The 16,661-nt window shown below is 47.3% G+C and overlaps 1 protein-coding gene across 1 annotated transcript in view; it reads left to right on the forward strand.

Moving 5' to 3' along the window:
* LOC144259180 (scavenger receptor cysteine-rich type 1 protein M130-like) overlaps positions 1–16,661 on the forward strand; it is a 77,700-nt gene that overhangs the window by 48,577 nt on the left and 12,462 nt on the right. The window contains exons 4-7 of the mRNA XM_077807360.1: positions 1,467–1,781; positions 2,218–2,529; positions 12,573–12,890; positions 14,400–14,714. Of these exons, the coding sequence (XP_077663486.1) occupies positions 1,467–1,781; positions 2,218–2,529; positions 12,573–12,890; positions 14,400–14,714 (1,260 nt within the window). The remainder of the gene's footprint in view (positions 1–1,466; positions 1,782–2,217; positions 2,530–12,572; positions 12,891–14,399; positions 14,715–16,661) is intronic.

Raw genomic sequence — 16,661 nt, forward strand, 5'->3', positions numbered from 1 at the left:
GACAGATAATAAGACGGAGAATATCGAATTGCCTCTATATAAATCCATGGTATGTCCACATCTTGAATACTGTGTGCAGATCTGGTCGTCCCATCTCAGAAAAATATATATGTTTTGGAATTGGAAAAGGTTCAGAAAAAAGCAACAAAAATGATAGGGGTATGGAACAGCTTCCATATGAGGAAAGATTGAAAGACTGGGATTTTTCAGCTTTCAAAAGAGATGACTAAGGGGGGATATGATAGAGGTCTATAAAATCATGACTGGTGTGGAGAAAGTAAATAAGGAACTGTGATTTACTCCTCATAATTCGGGCTCCATGTCTGTCACAGAGGTCGCAGAAGTCACAGATTCTGTGACTTTTCGCAACCTCCGTTACTTCTGCAGCGGCCAGTGTGGGTGGCCTTGGGACCACCTGAGCAGCTAGTTTGGGGGCCAGCTGCTCAGGTGCACCAGGGACAGCCGCACTGGCCACTGCTGGAGCAGCCCGGGGCTAGTCGCACCAGCTGCTGCTCTGGCAGCCCCAGGTAGCTGGCCCTGGGGACTGCCCGAGCAGCAGTTCCCAGGGTAGTCAGAGCAACCGCTGCTCTGGTGCTCCCAGTAGTGGTTCCTGGGTGGCTGAAGAAGCCGCTGTTCTGGTGGCTCCTGGCAGTTGTCCCCAGGGCGGCCGGAGCAGCTGCTGCTCCAGTGGACCCCCGGCTGCAGGTGCCGCTGGCCCCAGCCCCCTCCTCCAGCAGCAGCCCCCTGGGGTGCGCCCCCGCAGCAGCCAACCCAAGATTTAGTCAGGAGTATTTATAGTATAAATCATGAACAGGTCATGGGCCGTGAATTTTTGTTTATTGCCGATGACCTGTCCATGACTTTTACTAAAAATACCCATGACTGAGTCGTACCCTTACTTATAACATAAGAACTAAGGGTCACCAAATTAAATTATTAGGCAGCAGGTTTAAAACAAGCAAAAGGAAGTATTTGTTCATACAACGCACAGTCAACCTGTGGAACTCCTTGCCAGAGGATGTTGTGAATGCCAAAACTATAAACAGGGTTCCAAAAAAAACTAGATACATTCATGGAGAATAGGTCCATCAATGGCTATTAGCCAGGATGGGCAGGAATGGTGTCCCTAGCCTTAGTTTTGCCAGAAATTGAGAATGGGGAACAGGGGATGGATCACTTGATGGTTACATATTCTGTTCATTCCCTCTGAAGCACCTGGCATTGGCCACTGTTGAAAGACAGGATACTAGGCTAGATGGACTTTTGGTCTGACTCAGTATGGCAATTCTTATGTTCTTAGTGTAAGAGCCTGATTATAAAGTCTGTGTGCCCTGAGTTAAAAAAGTCCCCAGTAAGCTGTGAATTAATTATTATTGATCCCAGGTAAGTGGGGCTCCTTTATCTCATCTCTGTAGACAATTGTGTAAGAGAAATGTCCCTCTGATCTCCCTTTTCCTTGTTCTCAGGGTATGCCGGGTACAGGCTGGCAAATGGCAGCACAGGGTGTTCGGGGAGAGTGGAGCTTCACCATGGAGGCGCCTGGGGAACCCTCTGTGATTCCCAGTGGGATTTACAGGCTGCCCACACCCTCTGCCAGCAGCTTGACTGTGGATTCGCCCTGTCAATGCCAGCAGGGCAGCTCTTTGGGACAGGAGATGGGCCTGTCTGGAACGGCACGTTTGGCTGCGAGAGGAACGAATCCCGTCTGAGGGACTGTCCTGTTACTGCTCTGGGTACAACTGAGTGTCCCCCTGGGAGCAAAGCCAGCGTGGTGTGTTCAGGTGAGCTGCAGTGGGAAGAGGAGCTGAAAGCAGAGGAAGGAATGTCCAGTGGCTAGAGCACTAGCCTGGGCCGTGGGAGAGCTGTGTTCAGTTCCTGCTCCACCACAAAATCCTATATGACCCGGGGGAAGTTCCTTAGTCTCTCTGGGCCTCAATTCCCCTCCTGTAAAATGGGGATAACTGTACTTCCCTATCTCACAGGGGTGGTATGAAGATGAATATATGAAAGACTCTTGTCCTCCCTTTGCACTAAGTGGGATGGATCAAGTATCAGTTTGTGCATATGCTGATGGAGAAAAGCCACACAGCCACGACAGAGTAACTGCTAGCATTGAGCACGAGCAACAATCCCTTCCTGTTCCCCACTCCCTTCCCTGTTGTTGCCATTAACACTGATCACTGCGCCATCTCAACACTTACTTTCCCTTGTACTCAGAGTGCTCAGGCGGCAGGTTAGTGAACGGCACCGAGTGCTCCGGGAGAGTGGAGATCCGACATGGAGACACATGGGGAAGCCTCTGTGACTCCCACTGGGATTTGCAAGATGCCAATGTCCTCTGCCATCAGCTGAACTGTGGATACGCCGAGTCGACCTGGGGAGGAGCCCATTTTGGGGAAGGGAGAGGAACCGTATGGAGCGATGCTTTTCATTGTGAAGGGACTGAATCCTGTCTGTGGGATTGTTCTCGCACAGCCCTGGGCAACCCAGCCTGCTCCCCCAGAGACACGGCCAGGGTTATTTGCTCAGGTAAGTTTAATATAGACGTGTATATGTTAGTTACAGTGCAATGTACTGCCCAGATTAGTACATTCACGAGTAGTCCCATTGACTACAGTATTCAATGTAGATAGGGGTACCAGAACCTTGCTTTCTTCATTTCATGTTCCCCAGAACAGAGACCCCTCTGGACGCAGTGAGTGGGGTCGGGAGGTAGATCCCGCTAGTACTACAGTAGAGTGAACTGGAGAGAATGGCTATGCACTGTAAACTTGAGTTTTGCAGTTCACAGATTCCTTCAGACCTCAGCAGGACTGATCCAGCCATTCATCAGGTTGAGGCTGGCATTTCAGAAGTGAGCTATGTGCGGAGATGTCATCCAAGCTGTGGTGCCATTACAATCCAGTTTTACTCTCTGGAAAAGTAGGTGTTTGCCCCGGTGTTCTGGACAAAATGCTTCCTCTTCTCCCTCCCCCACTTATCCAAACTGTGTCACATGCTTTTACTCTGCAGCCCTAATCTGCAGATTTTGCAGTGTGTGTGTGTGTATATGTTTATAGATAACTAATACCCCCAAACACTTCATATAATAGTAATTTCTTTACCAAAGATCTTGGTTTTCAGGAAAGTGTTCAGATGTTCTCTTGAGCAGGCTTAGATGTCCCTAAGAGCAGGGTCTTTGTGAAATTTAGCACCTGACTCAGATCTTGCTCTCAGGGTAGGTCTACACTACCACATATGTTGACATAACTTCCATTGCTCAGGGGTGTGAAAAAGCTACCGCCCTGAGCATCACAAGTTATAGCGACCTAACTTCTGTCCACTTATAATGTTATGTCGGCAGGAGACGTTTTCCCACTGACATAGCTTCCAGCTCTCATGGAGGTGGAGTAATTATGCTGAAGGCAGAACTCTCTCCCATTAGCATAGACCATCTTCCCTAGATGATCTACAGCTGTGCAGGCTGCATCAGTAGAGTTGTGCTGATTTAGCACTTCTAGTGTAGACTAGCGCTTAGTGACAGCAGCTGGTGCTTTGCTGAAGATCCTCCTCTACAAAGCAACACAAATACTGCAGGGGTCTTTTTTTCCTCAAGGTTTCTCTGAAGCTTTCCCCCAATCAACTTCAAAGGCTTTTTCATGCCACACTGGAGAACAGAAGTAGCTGACGGAGTATGTTTCATAGGTTTATAGATTCCAAGGCCAGAAAGTACCATTGTGATCTAGTCTGATCTCTTGTATAACAGAAGCCATAGACCTTCCCCAAAATAATTTCTTTTCAACTAGACCATATGGTTTTAAAAAACACCCAGTCTTGATTTAAAATTTGACAGTGATGGAGAATCCACCATGACCCTTGGTAAATCGTTCCAATGGTTAATTATGCTCACTGTTTTCTATTCTGAATCTGTCTAGCTTCAACTTCCAGCCACTGGGTCTTATTATACCTTCATCTTTTAATCTGAAGAGCCTATTATCAAATATTTGGTCCCCATGTAGATATACAGAGTGATCAAGTCACCCCTTAACCTTCTCTTTGTCAAGTTAAATAGATTAAGCTCCTTGAGTCTAGCACTCTAAAGCATGCTTCCAATCCTTCAATTATTATTCTGGTTCTTTTCTGAACCCTCTCCAATTGATAACATTCTTCTTGAATTGTGGATACCAGAACAAGATGTCATATTACAACAGTGGTTGCACCAGTGCCAAATACAGGGGTAAAATAATTTCTCTACTCCTACTCAAGATTCCCCTTTTTATGCATCCAAGGATCGCATCAGCTCTTTTGACCACAGTGTTGCTCTGATAATTTATGTTCAGGAGATTATCCACCATAACCCCTAAATCTTTTCCAGAGTCAGTGCTTCCCAGGATAGAATCCCCCATCATGTAAGTATGGCCGACATTCTTTGCTCCTAGATACATTTAACCATATTAAAACATATATTGTTTGCTTCTGTCTATCTTACTAAGGGTATGTCTACACTACGAAATTAGGTTGAATTTATAGAAGTTGGTTTTGTAGAAAGCGTTTTTATACAGTCAATTGTGTGTGTCCCCACACAAATGCTCTAAGTGCATGTAGTCGGCGGAGTGTGTCCACAGTACCGAGGCAACCGTCGACTTCCGGAGCGTTGCACTGTGGGTGGCTATCCCACAGTTCCCGCAGGCTCCGCCACCCATTTGAATTCTGGGTAGAAATCCCAGTGCCTGATGGGGCTAAAACATTGTCGCGGGTGGTTCTGGGTACATATCGTCAAGCCCCCCTTCCCTCCCTCCTTCCGTGAGAGCAAGGGCAGACAATCGTTTTGCGCCTTTTTTCTTGAGTTACCTGTGCAGATGCCATACCATGGCAAGCATGGAGCCCGCTCAGGTAACCGTCACCGTATGTCTCCTGGGTGCTGGCAGACGTGGTACTGCATTGCTACACAGCAGCAGTTTATTGCCTTTTGGCAGCAGACAGTGCAGTATGACTGGTAGCCATCGTTGACGTAGTCCTGGGTGCTCTTTTCACCGACCTTGATGAGGTTGGGGCGCCTGGGCAAACATGGGAGTGACTCAGACAGGTCATTTCCCTTTTAAGTTTCATCTCATGGTGATTCAGTCCTACCGGCAGTGTACTGTCTTTTAATCAGCAGCCAGCAGAAGATGATGGCCAGCAGTCATACTGCACTGTCTTCTGCCTAGCACCCAGGAGATGACAATGGCTAGCAGTCATACTGTACAGTCTGCTGCCAGCAAGATCTATAAAGATAGATGAAGTGGCTCAAAACAAGAAATAGACCATATTTGTTTTGTATTCATTTTCTCCTTCCTCCCTCCATGAAATCAATGGCCTGCTAAACCCAGTTTTGAGTTCTATCCTTGAGGGGGCCATTCAGTTTCTCGCAAAGCCACCCCCTTTGTTGATTTTAATTCCCTGTAAGCCATGTTGTCAGTCGCCCCTCCTTCCATCAGGGCAACGGCAGACAATTGTTCTGCGCCTTTTTTCTGTGAAGACGCCATACCCCTGCAAGCATGGAGCCCACTCAGATCACTTTGGAAATTAGGAGGTCATTAAACACCACATGCATTATCCAGCAGTATATGCAGCACCAGAACCTGGCAAAGCAAAACCGGGCAAGTAGGCAACATCAATGCGGTGACGAGAGTGATGAGGACATGGACACAGACTTCTCTCAAAGCACAGGCCCTGGCAATGTGGGCATCATGGTGCTAATGGGCCAGGTTCATGTGGTGGAACACTGATTCGGGGCTTGGGCAACAAGCACAGACTGGTGGGACCGCATAGTGTTGGAAGTCTGGGACGATTCCCAGTGGCTGTGAAACTTTCGCATGCATAAGGGCACTTTCATGGAACTTTGACTTGCTTTCCCCTGCCCTGAGGTGCAAGAATACCAAGATGAGAGCAGCCCTCACAGTTAAGAAGTGAGTGGCACTAGCCCTGTGGAAGCTTGCAACGCCAGACAGCTACCGGTCAGTCAGGAATCAATTTGGAGTGGGCAAATCTACTGTGGGGGATGCTGTGATGCAAGTAGCCAACACAATCAAAGATCTGCTGATATCAAGGGTAGTGACCCTGGGAAATGTGCAGGTCATAGTGGATGGCTTTGCTGCAATGGGATTCCCTAACTGTGGTGGGGCCATAGACGGAACCTATATTCCTATCTTGGTACCGGAGCACCAAGCCGGCGAGTACATAAACCGCAAGGGGTACTTTTCAATAGTGCTGTAAGCACTGGTGGATCACAAGGGACGTTTCACCAACATCAATGTGGGATGGCTGGGAAAGGTACATGACGCTTGCATCTTCAGGAACTCTGGTCTGTTTCAAAAGCTGCAGGAAGGGACTTTATTCCCAGACCAGAAAATAACCGTTGGGGATGTTGAAATGCCTATAGTTATCCTTGGGGACCCAGCCTACCCCTTAATGCCATGGCTCATGAAGCCATACACAGGCAGCCTGGACAGTAGTCAGGAGCTGTTCAACTACAGGCTGAACAAGTGCAGAATGGGGGTAGAATGTGCAATTGGATGTTTAAAAGCACACTGGTGCAGTTTACTGACTCAGTTAGACCTCAGCGAAACCAATATTCCCACTGTTATTACTGCTTGCTGTGCTCTCCACAATATCTGTGAGAGTAAGGGGGAAACGTTTATGGTGGGGTGGGAGGTTGAGGCAAATCACCTGGCTGCTGTGTACGCACAGCCAGACACCAGGGCGGTTAGAAGAGCACAGGAGGGCGCAGTGCGCATCAGAGAAGCTTTGAAAACCAGTTTCATGACTGGCCAGGCTACGGTGTGAAAGTTCTGTTTGTTTCTCCTTGATGAAACCCCCCCACTCCTTGGTTCACTCTACTTCCCTGTAAGCTAACCACCCTCCCCTCCTCCCTTCGATCACCATTTGCAAAGGCAATAAAGTCACTGTTGCTTCACATTCATGCATTCTTCATTAATTCATCACACAAATAGGGGGATAACTACCAAGGTAGCCCAGGAGGGGTGGTGGAGGAGAGAAGCACCAGGAGGGGTGATGGAGGAGGGAAGGACAAGGCCACATAGCACTTTAAAAGTTTAAAACTTTTGAATGCCAGCCTTCTGTTGCTTGGGCAATCCTCTGGGGTGGAGTGGTTGGGTGGCTGGAGGCCCCCCCACCGTGCTCTTGGGCATCTGGGTGAGGAGGCTATGGAACTTGGGGAGGAGGGTGGTTGGTTACACAGGGGCTGTAGCAGCGGTCTGTGATCCTGCTGCCTTTCCTGCAGCTCAACCATACGCTGGAGCATATTAGTTTGATCCTCCAGCAGCCTCAGCATTGAATCCTGCCTCCTCTCATCATGCTGCTGCCACCTTTCAGCTTCAGCCCTCTCTTCAGCCCGCCACTTACACTGTCTGCCTCCACGCATTCGTCTGTGCTCTGTCAGTGTGGGAGGACAGCATGAGCTCAGAGAACATGTCATCGCGAGTGCGTTTTTTTCACCTTCTAATCTTTGCTAGCCTCTGGGAAGGAGAAGATCCTGTGATCCTTGAAACACATGCAGCTGGTGGAGAAAAAAAAAGAGACAGTGATATTTAAAAAGACACATTTTATAGAACAATGGCTACACTCTTTCACAGTAAACCTTGCTATTAACATTACATACATAGCACATGTGCTTTCGTTCCAAGGTCGCATTTTGCCTCCCCCCACAACATGGCTAGCCCCTCCCCCCTCCCCCCTCTCCGTGGCTAACAGCGGGGAACATTTCTGTTCAGCCACAGGCAAACAGCCCAGCAGGAACAGGCACCTCTGAGTGTCCCCTTAAGAAAAGCACCCTATTTCAACCAGGTGACCATGAATGATATCACTCTCTGGAGGATAACAAAGAGATAAAGAACGGATGTTGTTTGAACGCCAGCAAACATACACTGCAATGCTTTGTTCTACAATGATTCCCGAGTACATGCTACTGGCCTGGAGTGGTAAAGTGTCCTACCATGGTGGACGGAATAAGGCTGCCTTCCCCAGAAACCTTTTGCAAAGGCTTTGGGAGTACATCCAGGAGAGCCGCGAATGCTAGGGCAAATTAATAATTAAATATGCTTGCTTTTAAACCATGTATAGTATTTTAAAAGGTACACTCACCAGAGGTCCCTTCTCTGCCTGGCGGGTCCAGGAGGCAGCCTTGGGTGGGTTCGGGGTGTACTGGCTCCAGGTCCAGGGTGAGAAACAGTTCCTGGCTGTTGGGGAAAACCGGTTTCTCCTCTTGCTTGCTGTGAGCTAGCTACAACCTCATCGTCATCATTTTCCTCGTCCCCAAAACCTGCTTCTGTGTTGCCTCCATCTCCATTGAAGGAGTCAAACAACACGGCTCGGGTAGTGGTGGCTGAACCCCCTAAAATGGCATGCAGCTCATCATAGAAGCAGCATGTTTTGGGCTCTGACCCGGAGCGGCCGTTCGCCTCTCTGGTTTTCTGGTAGGCTTGCCTCAGCTCCTTAAGTTTCACGCGGCACTGCTTCAGGTCCCTGTTATGGCCTCTGTCCTTCATGCCCTGGGAGATTTTGACAAATGTTTTGGCATTTCGAAAACTGGAACGAGTTCTGATAGCACAGATTCCTCTCCCCATACAGTGATCAGATCCTGTACCTCCCGTTCGGTCCTTGCTGGAGCTCTTTTGCGATTCTGGGACTCCATCATGGTCACCTCTGCTGATGAGCTCTGCATGGTCACGTCTGCTGATGAGCTCTGCATGGTCACCTGCAGCTTGCCACGCTGGCCAAACAGGAAATTGAAATTCAAAAGTTCGCGGGCCTTTTCCTGTCTACCTGGCCAGTGCATCTGACTTGAGAGTGCTGTCCAGAGCGGTCAGAATGGAGCACTCTGGGATAGCTCCCGGAGGCCAATACCGTTTAATTGTGTCCACAGTACCCCAAATTCGACCGGGAAAGGCCAATTTCAGCGCTAATCCCCTTGTTGGGGGTGGAGTAAGGAAATCGATTTTAAGAGTCCTTTAAGTCAAAAAAAAAAGGGCTTCGTTGTGTGGACGGGTGCAGGGTTAAATCGATTTAACGCTGCTAAATTTAACCTCAACTCCTAGTGTAGACCAAGGCTAAGTGATTCAGATTGCTCTGTATTAGTGACTTGCCCTTTTCATTATTTACCACTTCCTAATTTTTGTGTCATCTGCATACTTTATCAGTGATGACTTTATGTTCTCTTCCAGGTCACTGGTAAAAATGTTAAATAGTGTAGGGCCTAGAACCAATTCATCTGGGACCCCACTAGAAGCACACCCACTCCATGAGGATTTTGCATTTACAGTTATACTGTGAGACCTATCAGTTAGCCAGTTTTTAATGCATGTAATATGTGCCATCTTCATTATGTATTGTTCTAGTTTCTTAATCAAAATATGGTGCTATACCAAGTCAATTTTTTTACATAAGTCTAAGGCTATGTGTAACTTTGGAGTTAGGGGTGTGATTCCCACCTCACGAAGACATACTAGCTAGCTTTCATTGAGCTACCATACTAAAAATAGTAGCGAAGCCATGTAGCACGGGCAGCAATGAGTGGCAACATGGCTTAGCTGCCCCAAATATGTACCCAGGAGGTCCAGGCAGCTTTGTGCTCAGGGCAGATAGCCTGTATCTCTGCTCACTGTTGCCCATGCTACCATGCTACCACTCTGTTATTCTGCACAGGCTTGATCTCAGATTGACAGGCTTATAATTACTCAGGTCATCCTGTTTACCCTTTTTAAATATTGGTACAACATTAACTTTCTTCCTGCCTTCTGGAACTTCCTCAGTATTTTAAGACTTATTGAAAATCAACATTAATGATACACTGAGCTCCACAATCTCTTTAAACTCTTAGATGCAACTTAATTTAGTAGCTGCTGTTTATCCTCCTGAGTTACTATTGAAATGTGCAACACAATCATGTTATGATTACATCATCTGTCTTTTTTCCAAATACAGAATAAAAATATTTATTGAACACTTCTGTCTTTCCTACATTGTTATTGACAATTTTACCATTTCCATCCAGTAATGGACCAATACTATTGTTAAGATTCCTTTTATTCCTAATATACCTTATTGTCCTTAACTCTGCTGGCCATAGATTTCTCTTTGAGTCCCTTTGCTTTCCTTATCAATTTTCTACTTCCCCATTCTTCTTTTTGTTATATATTGAATTTTTATAGCTGCTTTCACTCCCTCTCTAAGCCAGGTTCTGTATATTGGTCTCTGGAAACTGTTGGACTATTTTAAGGATAAAATATAAAAATCCATAATCAGCTAGTCCCCTTCACAGCTGCCAAGGGAGACACCTCTTTGTCCTTTTTCAGGAAAAGCGGAGACTCTGAAACAGAAGGCAGCCCGCAATGCACCCCTGGCCTAGGAGCAGGGGCACTGTAATTCCGCACATAGGGAACTGGGACCATTCATACTCTATAATTCAGGGAGGGGGAATGTTTGCTTTGTTTATGGAGGAGATTGGGCTCCTGTTGGCCACCGTGCCCCATGCCAGCCCTCTTACCATGTCCACACAGCAAAGTCTTGCCTATATCCATTAAACTGTACACCTTCCACTCCTTGCACATGAGATGGAAGAGCCATGTCTAATCTCCTGCTTCATCACTCCCTAGCAAATGATTCTTCTGTCCATCTTTGCCAATTAAATCTTTCATCCCTGAGCACTGGAGCCAAACAGCAGTGATGTGGGTGGCAGCAGATGAGGTCAGAGCAAAGCTGCAGTTGGATAGGTGGGTCCCTATGTTTGGACTGGGTAGGTTAGGGAGTGGAGTGTGTCGCTAGGCCTAGAGCACAAGCTTCTCACATGTAGTGTGAAGCACAGAGTGGAGGTGGGTGGGGCAAGTGGTGACTCCAGCCTGGAGCAGTTTACATGGTCAGGCTTTCACCGAGCCGCAGAACCTGGCAGTCTGTCCCAGGACCTGCAGGCTACCAGCTCCATGGGAGTGAGCCAGGAATCCCTGAAAGCCCCAGCTCAAATTGGGCTTCTCAGGACTTCCAGGTTCTCTGCCGTAGAACCCAGAGCCAAGCTCTAGTTAGAATTAGGGCTTCCAGGCTTTCTGCTGCAGAGCTGAAAGCCCAGAATTCCTGAGATTCCTGGCTTAAACTGAGTCTCCCAGGGCTTCCAGGGCTGTCAGGCTCCCAGTTCCATGGTGGGGACTCTGGAAGTCTGGCAAGGCAGAGCTTCCCCAGAGCCATGGGCCATAGAAATGTGGGTCCCCAGTCCCAGGGCAGTCAACATGGTGGGGCTGCCCCAGAGCTTCCAAGACTAGAAGTCTGGGGTCTCCAGGCCTGGGGCAGTAAGCACAATGGGGCTGCCCCAGGGCCAGAGCCAAGAACACTAGAAGCCTGTGGTATCCAGTCCTGGGGCAGCCTGCATGGCAAGGCTCCCCAGAAGCCCTCCAGGCAAGTAAACCTACCTGGCAGAAAGGTTTCATGGGAGTACTGCCTTTGATTCAGTGAAAGTTAATTAAACACAACTGGCTTTTGTGAGAAATTTTGGGTTTGGTGAACCAGCATTTTTAATTTCATTGTAAAATTTCCAACCAGCTCTAGTCATTGCTGTCCTCTGTGACATACATATATAGTTTTTTTCTTACAGCTATTTATTTAGGAAATTTTAACAGGTTTATAAATCATATTTTTAAACAACATGGATTCTTTGGAATGCAAGGTACTTTATGCACTTTATAAATCTGCAATAACAGTAATTACCTGAAAGAGTATGGACTTCTCCCACTAAGAACTTCAACACATTTATATGCTCAGTGGTCACAATTTTAAAATAAAAAAAAAAGCTTTTAAAAATTAGGATGGTCTTCCCCATTTCCTGGGAGGTCATTCATCCTTCCATGCATCCTCTCCAACCAGGACAATAGGTAGAGTTCATGAGAAAGGTAATTCAGGCATCCAGAGTTGCTGACCTGGCCTGGAAAAACCCTAAAAAAAAATTATTTTGTTGGCTTCTTATGAGTTTGGAGCTGACTCGGTGATTGTGGGTCACTAACGTGCATTGAACAGGGACAAAGAGGACAGGGGGGCTATTTAAAGGAACCACGTGTCCTGGCAGTGCTGGCTTTGGGAATTGTAGCAGGGAAGTGAGGAGCTTGGTGCACTCGTTGCAGTCCGATACTCAGACGCCTGTTAATCACAGCTATCCTACAGCACTGCCACTATCAGTATGTTGGGTGAGCGCTGAGCTCTTTTGCACTGGGCACTTTCGTAACCAAGGGCCTGATCTGCACAGTGCTCCTGAGCACCCCCTGCTCACATTGACTTCAGAGGGAGGTGAGAACCCTTCACACTGAATAGGAGGTGCCCAGCTCCTCACAGGATCTGGCCTCAGAGCTGGGGAAGCCTTTCCCACCATCACCCCCTGCATTTCTGAGTACAGAGACAAATGAAGCCCTTGCTAGAGGCTGCTCCCAGTATCGCAGAACAATAATGAGCGTTATCTTCCACTTAGCCACTTAGCACAGAAATTTGTGTTTCCCTTTACATCTGTGCATTATTTCTAATGCAGTATTCAGTGTATTTCTCATCTCTCCTGAGCCCAGGTCTTTCAGCATCACTCCGACTGTTGAATGGAGAGAGCCGGTGCGATGGGAGAGTTGAGATTTCCCTCCGTGGTGCTTGGGGCAGAGTGCTGGATGACCAGTGGGACATGAACGATGCCAGCGTGGTGTGCAGGCAACTCCAGTGTGGAGTCTCTGAGAAAGCTTTTAACCTCCCTAAGTCTGGGCGAGGAACGGGCCCCGTGGGGCTGAGAAGTGTCCAGTGTGCAGGAAATGAGACTCGTCTGACTCTCTGCAACGTCTCCACATCTGAGACCACTCAGGCACGAATTGCTGAGGATGTCGGTGTTGTTTGCTCAGGTGACTTACCGTGAAATCTTAAAAATATCCTGTCCTTGTTCAATAGGAATATAACCCTCCCCAGGGCCTGCCTCCAGCTCATCTTGTGCTGTGATCTCATCAGAGCTCAAAAAAATATGGATCTGAGGTTCAAACGTTGACACTTTTATAGTAAACATATTGTTTTATAAACAGAAAAAACATAGCCACATTATAGGGGTAACCTGCAGCAACCTCCGCAGCAACCTCTCTCTCTTTGTCTTGTATTTATTAGAGCTGGTCAAGAACCGTTTTTTATCAAACTTTTTTCTGCCGAAAAATATTTGCAACAGAACATAAATTTTCACAAAAGGCTGTTTTTATTGACAATGTTCAGGTTTTTATGGAAAAATGTTTTTATTTTTTTGAAAAAAAAATATTAATTTTTGTCTAATTTTTTTCCAGGAAAATAAAAATTCTGAGCAGTTCTAATATTTTTAGTGACTTCTTAATCTTAAATCATGTGCTGTCCTACTCAGAAGGGAATAATAGGAAAAGAAAGTCATATGTAAGCCAACTTGATCAAGAGGGCCACAAATAGTGGCTCTGTGACTCAGAAGTTAAGTAGGTTTCAGAGTAGCAGCCATGTTAGTGTGATATGTTCAAATCTTATAACTATGTAATTTTGCTTCATTTAAAGGGAAAAATGAAGACTATTATTGTTATTGATTGTGCATATTACCATTGTAAAAGATAATTCTATTGTTCTCTTTGCTGATATATTTACTTACTTTAAGAGTCCACAGTAAACATAAACATAGGCCCTTCACACTGGTAACTGTCAAGCAACAGATTTGTTTGTATGTACTGTGCACTGTAATGTTACTGCACCAAAACTTTTATTCATGCATATTCTGGTTGCAGGGTAATTACAGTGCATTAAGGGCCCATTCCTCCACCCATTGTGTTAGTGGAGGTGTTGCTGTTGACTTCACCAGGAGCAGAACTGAGCCCTACCTATTTGGGACTTGCATCAAATTGCCTTTCTTTTTTTATTTGCAAAATAAATTGGTACCATGTTTGCTTTTCTCAAATCCCAGGTACCTCCCAGTTCTGTGAGAATTTAAAAGAAAATTAGAGTTTTTGATAAATGTATTAGCTAATCATAAATTCCTCAAACACCCTTGATGCTTATAATCTTAGAGCTGTTTGAAAAAAATCAGTTTTTCCAGTAAGGGCTGATCCTGCAAACCCTTACTCTCACAATTACTGTCGTTCTTACTTATTTGGGGAATTCCATACGAATTACTCAGATGAGGAAAGAATTCACAATTAGGCTCTTACCTTTACATACTTTTTCACAATAGCTTTCTCTAAAAAGTCTTCATAATTTCCTTACTCTACAGATTTTTTTCTTTTCTAAGTTTCTGGTTAAAGACAGATGTTTAAAAGCATTTATGTCTTAGCCATTGTAGCAACCTCACTGATTGGCATGGAAGCTGTTCACTTATCATTTTATTGCACATTAACAGTTAGGATTTATTGCTGCAGGAAGCAGGCGGATCAGGCTGGTGAATGGGGCGGGTCGCTGTGCTGGGAGAGTGGAGATCTATTACAATGGCACCTGGGGGACAGTCTGTGATGATTCCTGGGACCTACTGGACTCCAATGTTGTTTGCAAACAACTGGGATGTGGCCATGCCATAAGTGCAACTCTCACTGCTCATTATGGGCAAGGATCCGGGCAGATCTGGCTGGATGATGTGAACTGCTCTGGGAAGGAATCTGATCTCTGGGAGTGTCCTTCCGGGGGCTGGGGCCAGCACAACTGCAGACACAAACAGGACGCAGGAGTTCTCTGCTCAGGTTTGTTCTGTGAATGCTTTGATGGTTGCCAGGGAATTTAATGCGGGGCTGATGTTTGAGGAGAGTGAGAATGATAGAGCCTCTCCCTCGCTGTCGTTGTCTCTTGTCTCGCTCCTACCTCCCTACAAACCACAGACCCAACTGAAAGTCACCAGTTACTATCAGTTCCCACCCAGGGGTATTGGAGATATCACAGCATTTCCATAGTGGTAGGAGGGTCAGTCACTGCTGTATCTTGGCTATCTGTGTGTGTAACTGTTGGGAAATGGTGACTTTCCCGAAGGGTTCACTGTATTGCTAATGGGCCTGTAGTGTCCAGAAGAGTCTCTGATTCTTGGAGTGATTCTCTCTGGCATTTGTACCTGCAGAATAATGCACAGGATCATTAGCGATCACTGGCATTTCATTCTTCACAGCCAGATAGTTGACCTATGTTCGGTTGACTTACAGCCACTGCAGTAATTACTCAGGTGGTTCATGTCCACACTGCCCTCCTTCTGCCGGTGGTGTGCATCCTCACCAGGAGCACTTCCACTGACTTAAGAGGGGCAGTGGAGGAGTGGGGGCTGAGAGCCTGGGCTCTTAGCTCCATGCACAGCTCCCTGTCAGGAGCCCGGCCACTGCCCCAAGGCTCTCAGCTCCCTGCCCCCTGCCAGTAGCACAACTGCACCCCCACACCCAGGTTCTCAGCTCCCTGCTGTCCACTAGGACCACAGCAGCTACCCAGTGGGGAGCTGGGAGCCTGCGCGAGGGAGCTGTGCTCCTGGCAGGGAGCTGGAAACCTTGGGGCAGCAGGGAGTGGGAAGTTGGGAGCCTCTGGGCAGCACCCAGGCTCCTGGCTGGGAGCAGGGAGCTGGGAGCCCAGGCAACAGCCCAGCTGGGAGCAGAGAGCTGTGTGGATGCAGCCCAGCTCCAAAAAGGGAGCTGGGAACTGGAAGTTTCAGGGAAGCACCTGGGCTCCCAGAGGGGAGCCAGGCACCTTGGTGCAGCCAGGCTCCCCACATGGAGCGGGGAGCTGGAGCAGCAACACAGCTGGAAGCAGGGAGCCAGGATCGTAGGGAGTAACCAGCTCCAAGCGTGGAGGAGGTAGTCTGGGCAGCAATCTGGCAGGGAACAGGGAGCCTGGGGGCACCTGGGCTCTAGCTGAAGCCCCCCCACAACTTTCTTGTCAATTTCATGGTTCTAGCATGGAGCTGTGAAATTGACATGAATCATAGAATCATAGAATATCGGGGTTGGAAGGGACCTCAGGAGGTCATCTAGTCCAACCCCCTGCTCAAAAGCAGGACCCATCCCCAATTAAATCATCCCAGCCAGGGCTTTGTCAAGGCTGACCTTAAAAACTTCTAAGGAAGGAGATTCCACCACCTCCCTAGGCAACGCATTCCAGTGTTTCACCACCCTCCTAGTGAAAAAGTTTTTCCTAATATCCAACCTAAACCTCCCCCAATGCAACTTGAGACCATTACTCCTTGTCCTGTCCTCTTCCACCACTGAGAATAGTCTAGAACCATCCTCTCTGGAACCACCTCTCAGGTAGTTGAAAGCAGCTATCAAATCCCCCCTCATTCTTCTCTTCCGCAGACTAAACAATCCCAGTTCCCTCAGCCTCTCCTCATAAGTCATGTGTTCCAGACCCCTAATCATTTTTGTTGCCCTTCGCTGGACTCTTTCCAATTTATCCACATCCTTCTTGTAGTGTGGGGCCCAAAACTGGACACAGTACTCCAGATGAGGCCTCACCAATGTCGAATAGAGGGGGACGATCACGTCCCTCGATCTGCTGGCTATGCCCCTACTTATACATCCCAAAATGACAGCCAACAGCTGATGTAAGTAACCCTCAGTGTCCACATGGACACTGCATTGCCCTAACTCCATGGACATAAGCCCTACACCTCTCATGGAGGTGGAGTTATTATGTTGATGTAGCAGGGCACTTACATT

Source organism: Eretmochelys imbricata, chromosome 1, assembly GCF_965152235.1.
Source record: "Eretmochelys imbricata isolate rEreImb1 chromosome 1, rEreImb1.hap1, whole genome shotgun sequence".
Classification (NCBI taxonomy): Eukaryota; Metazoa; Chordata; order Testudines; family Cheloniidae; genus Eretmochelys; species Eretmochelys imbricata.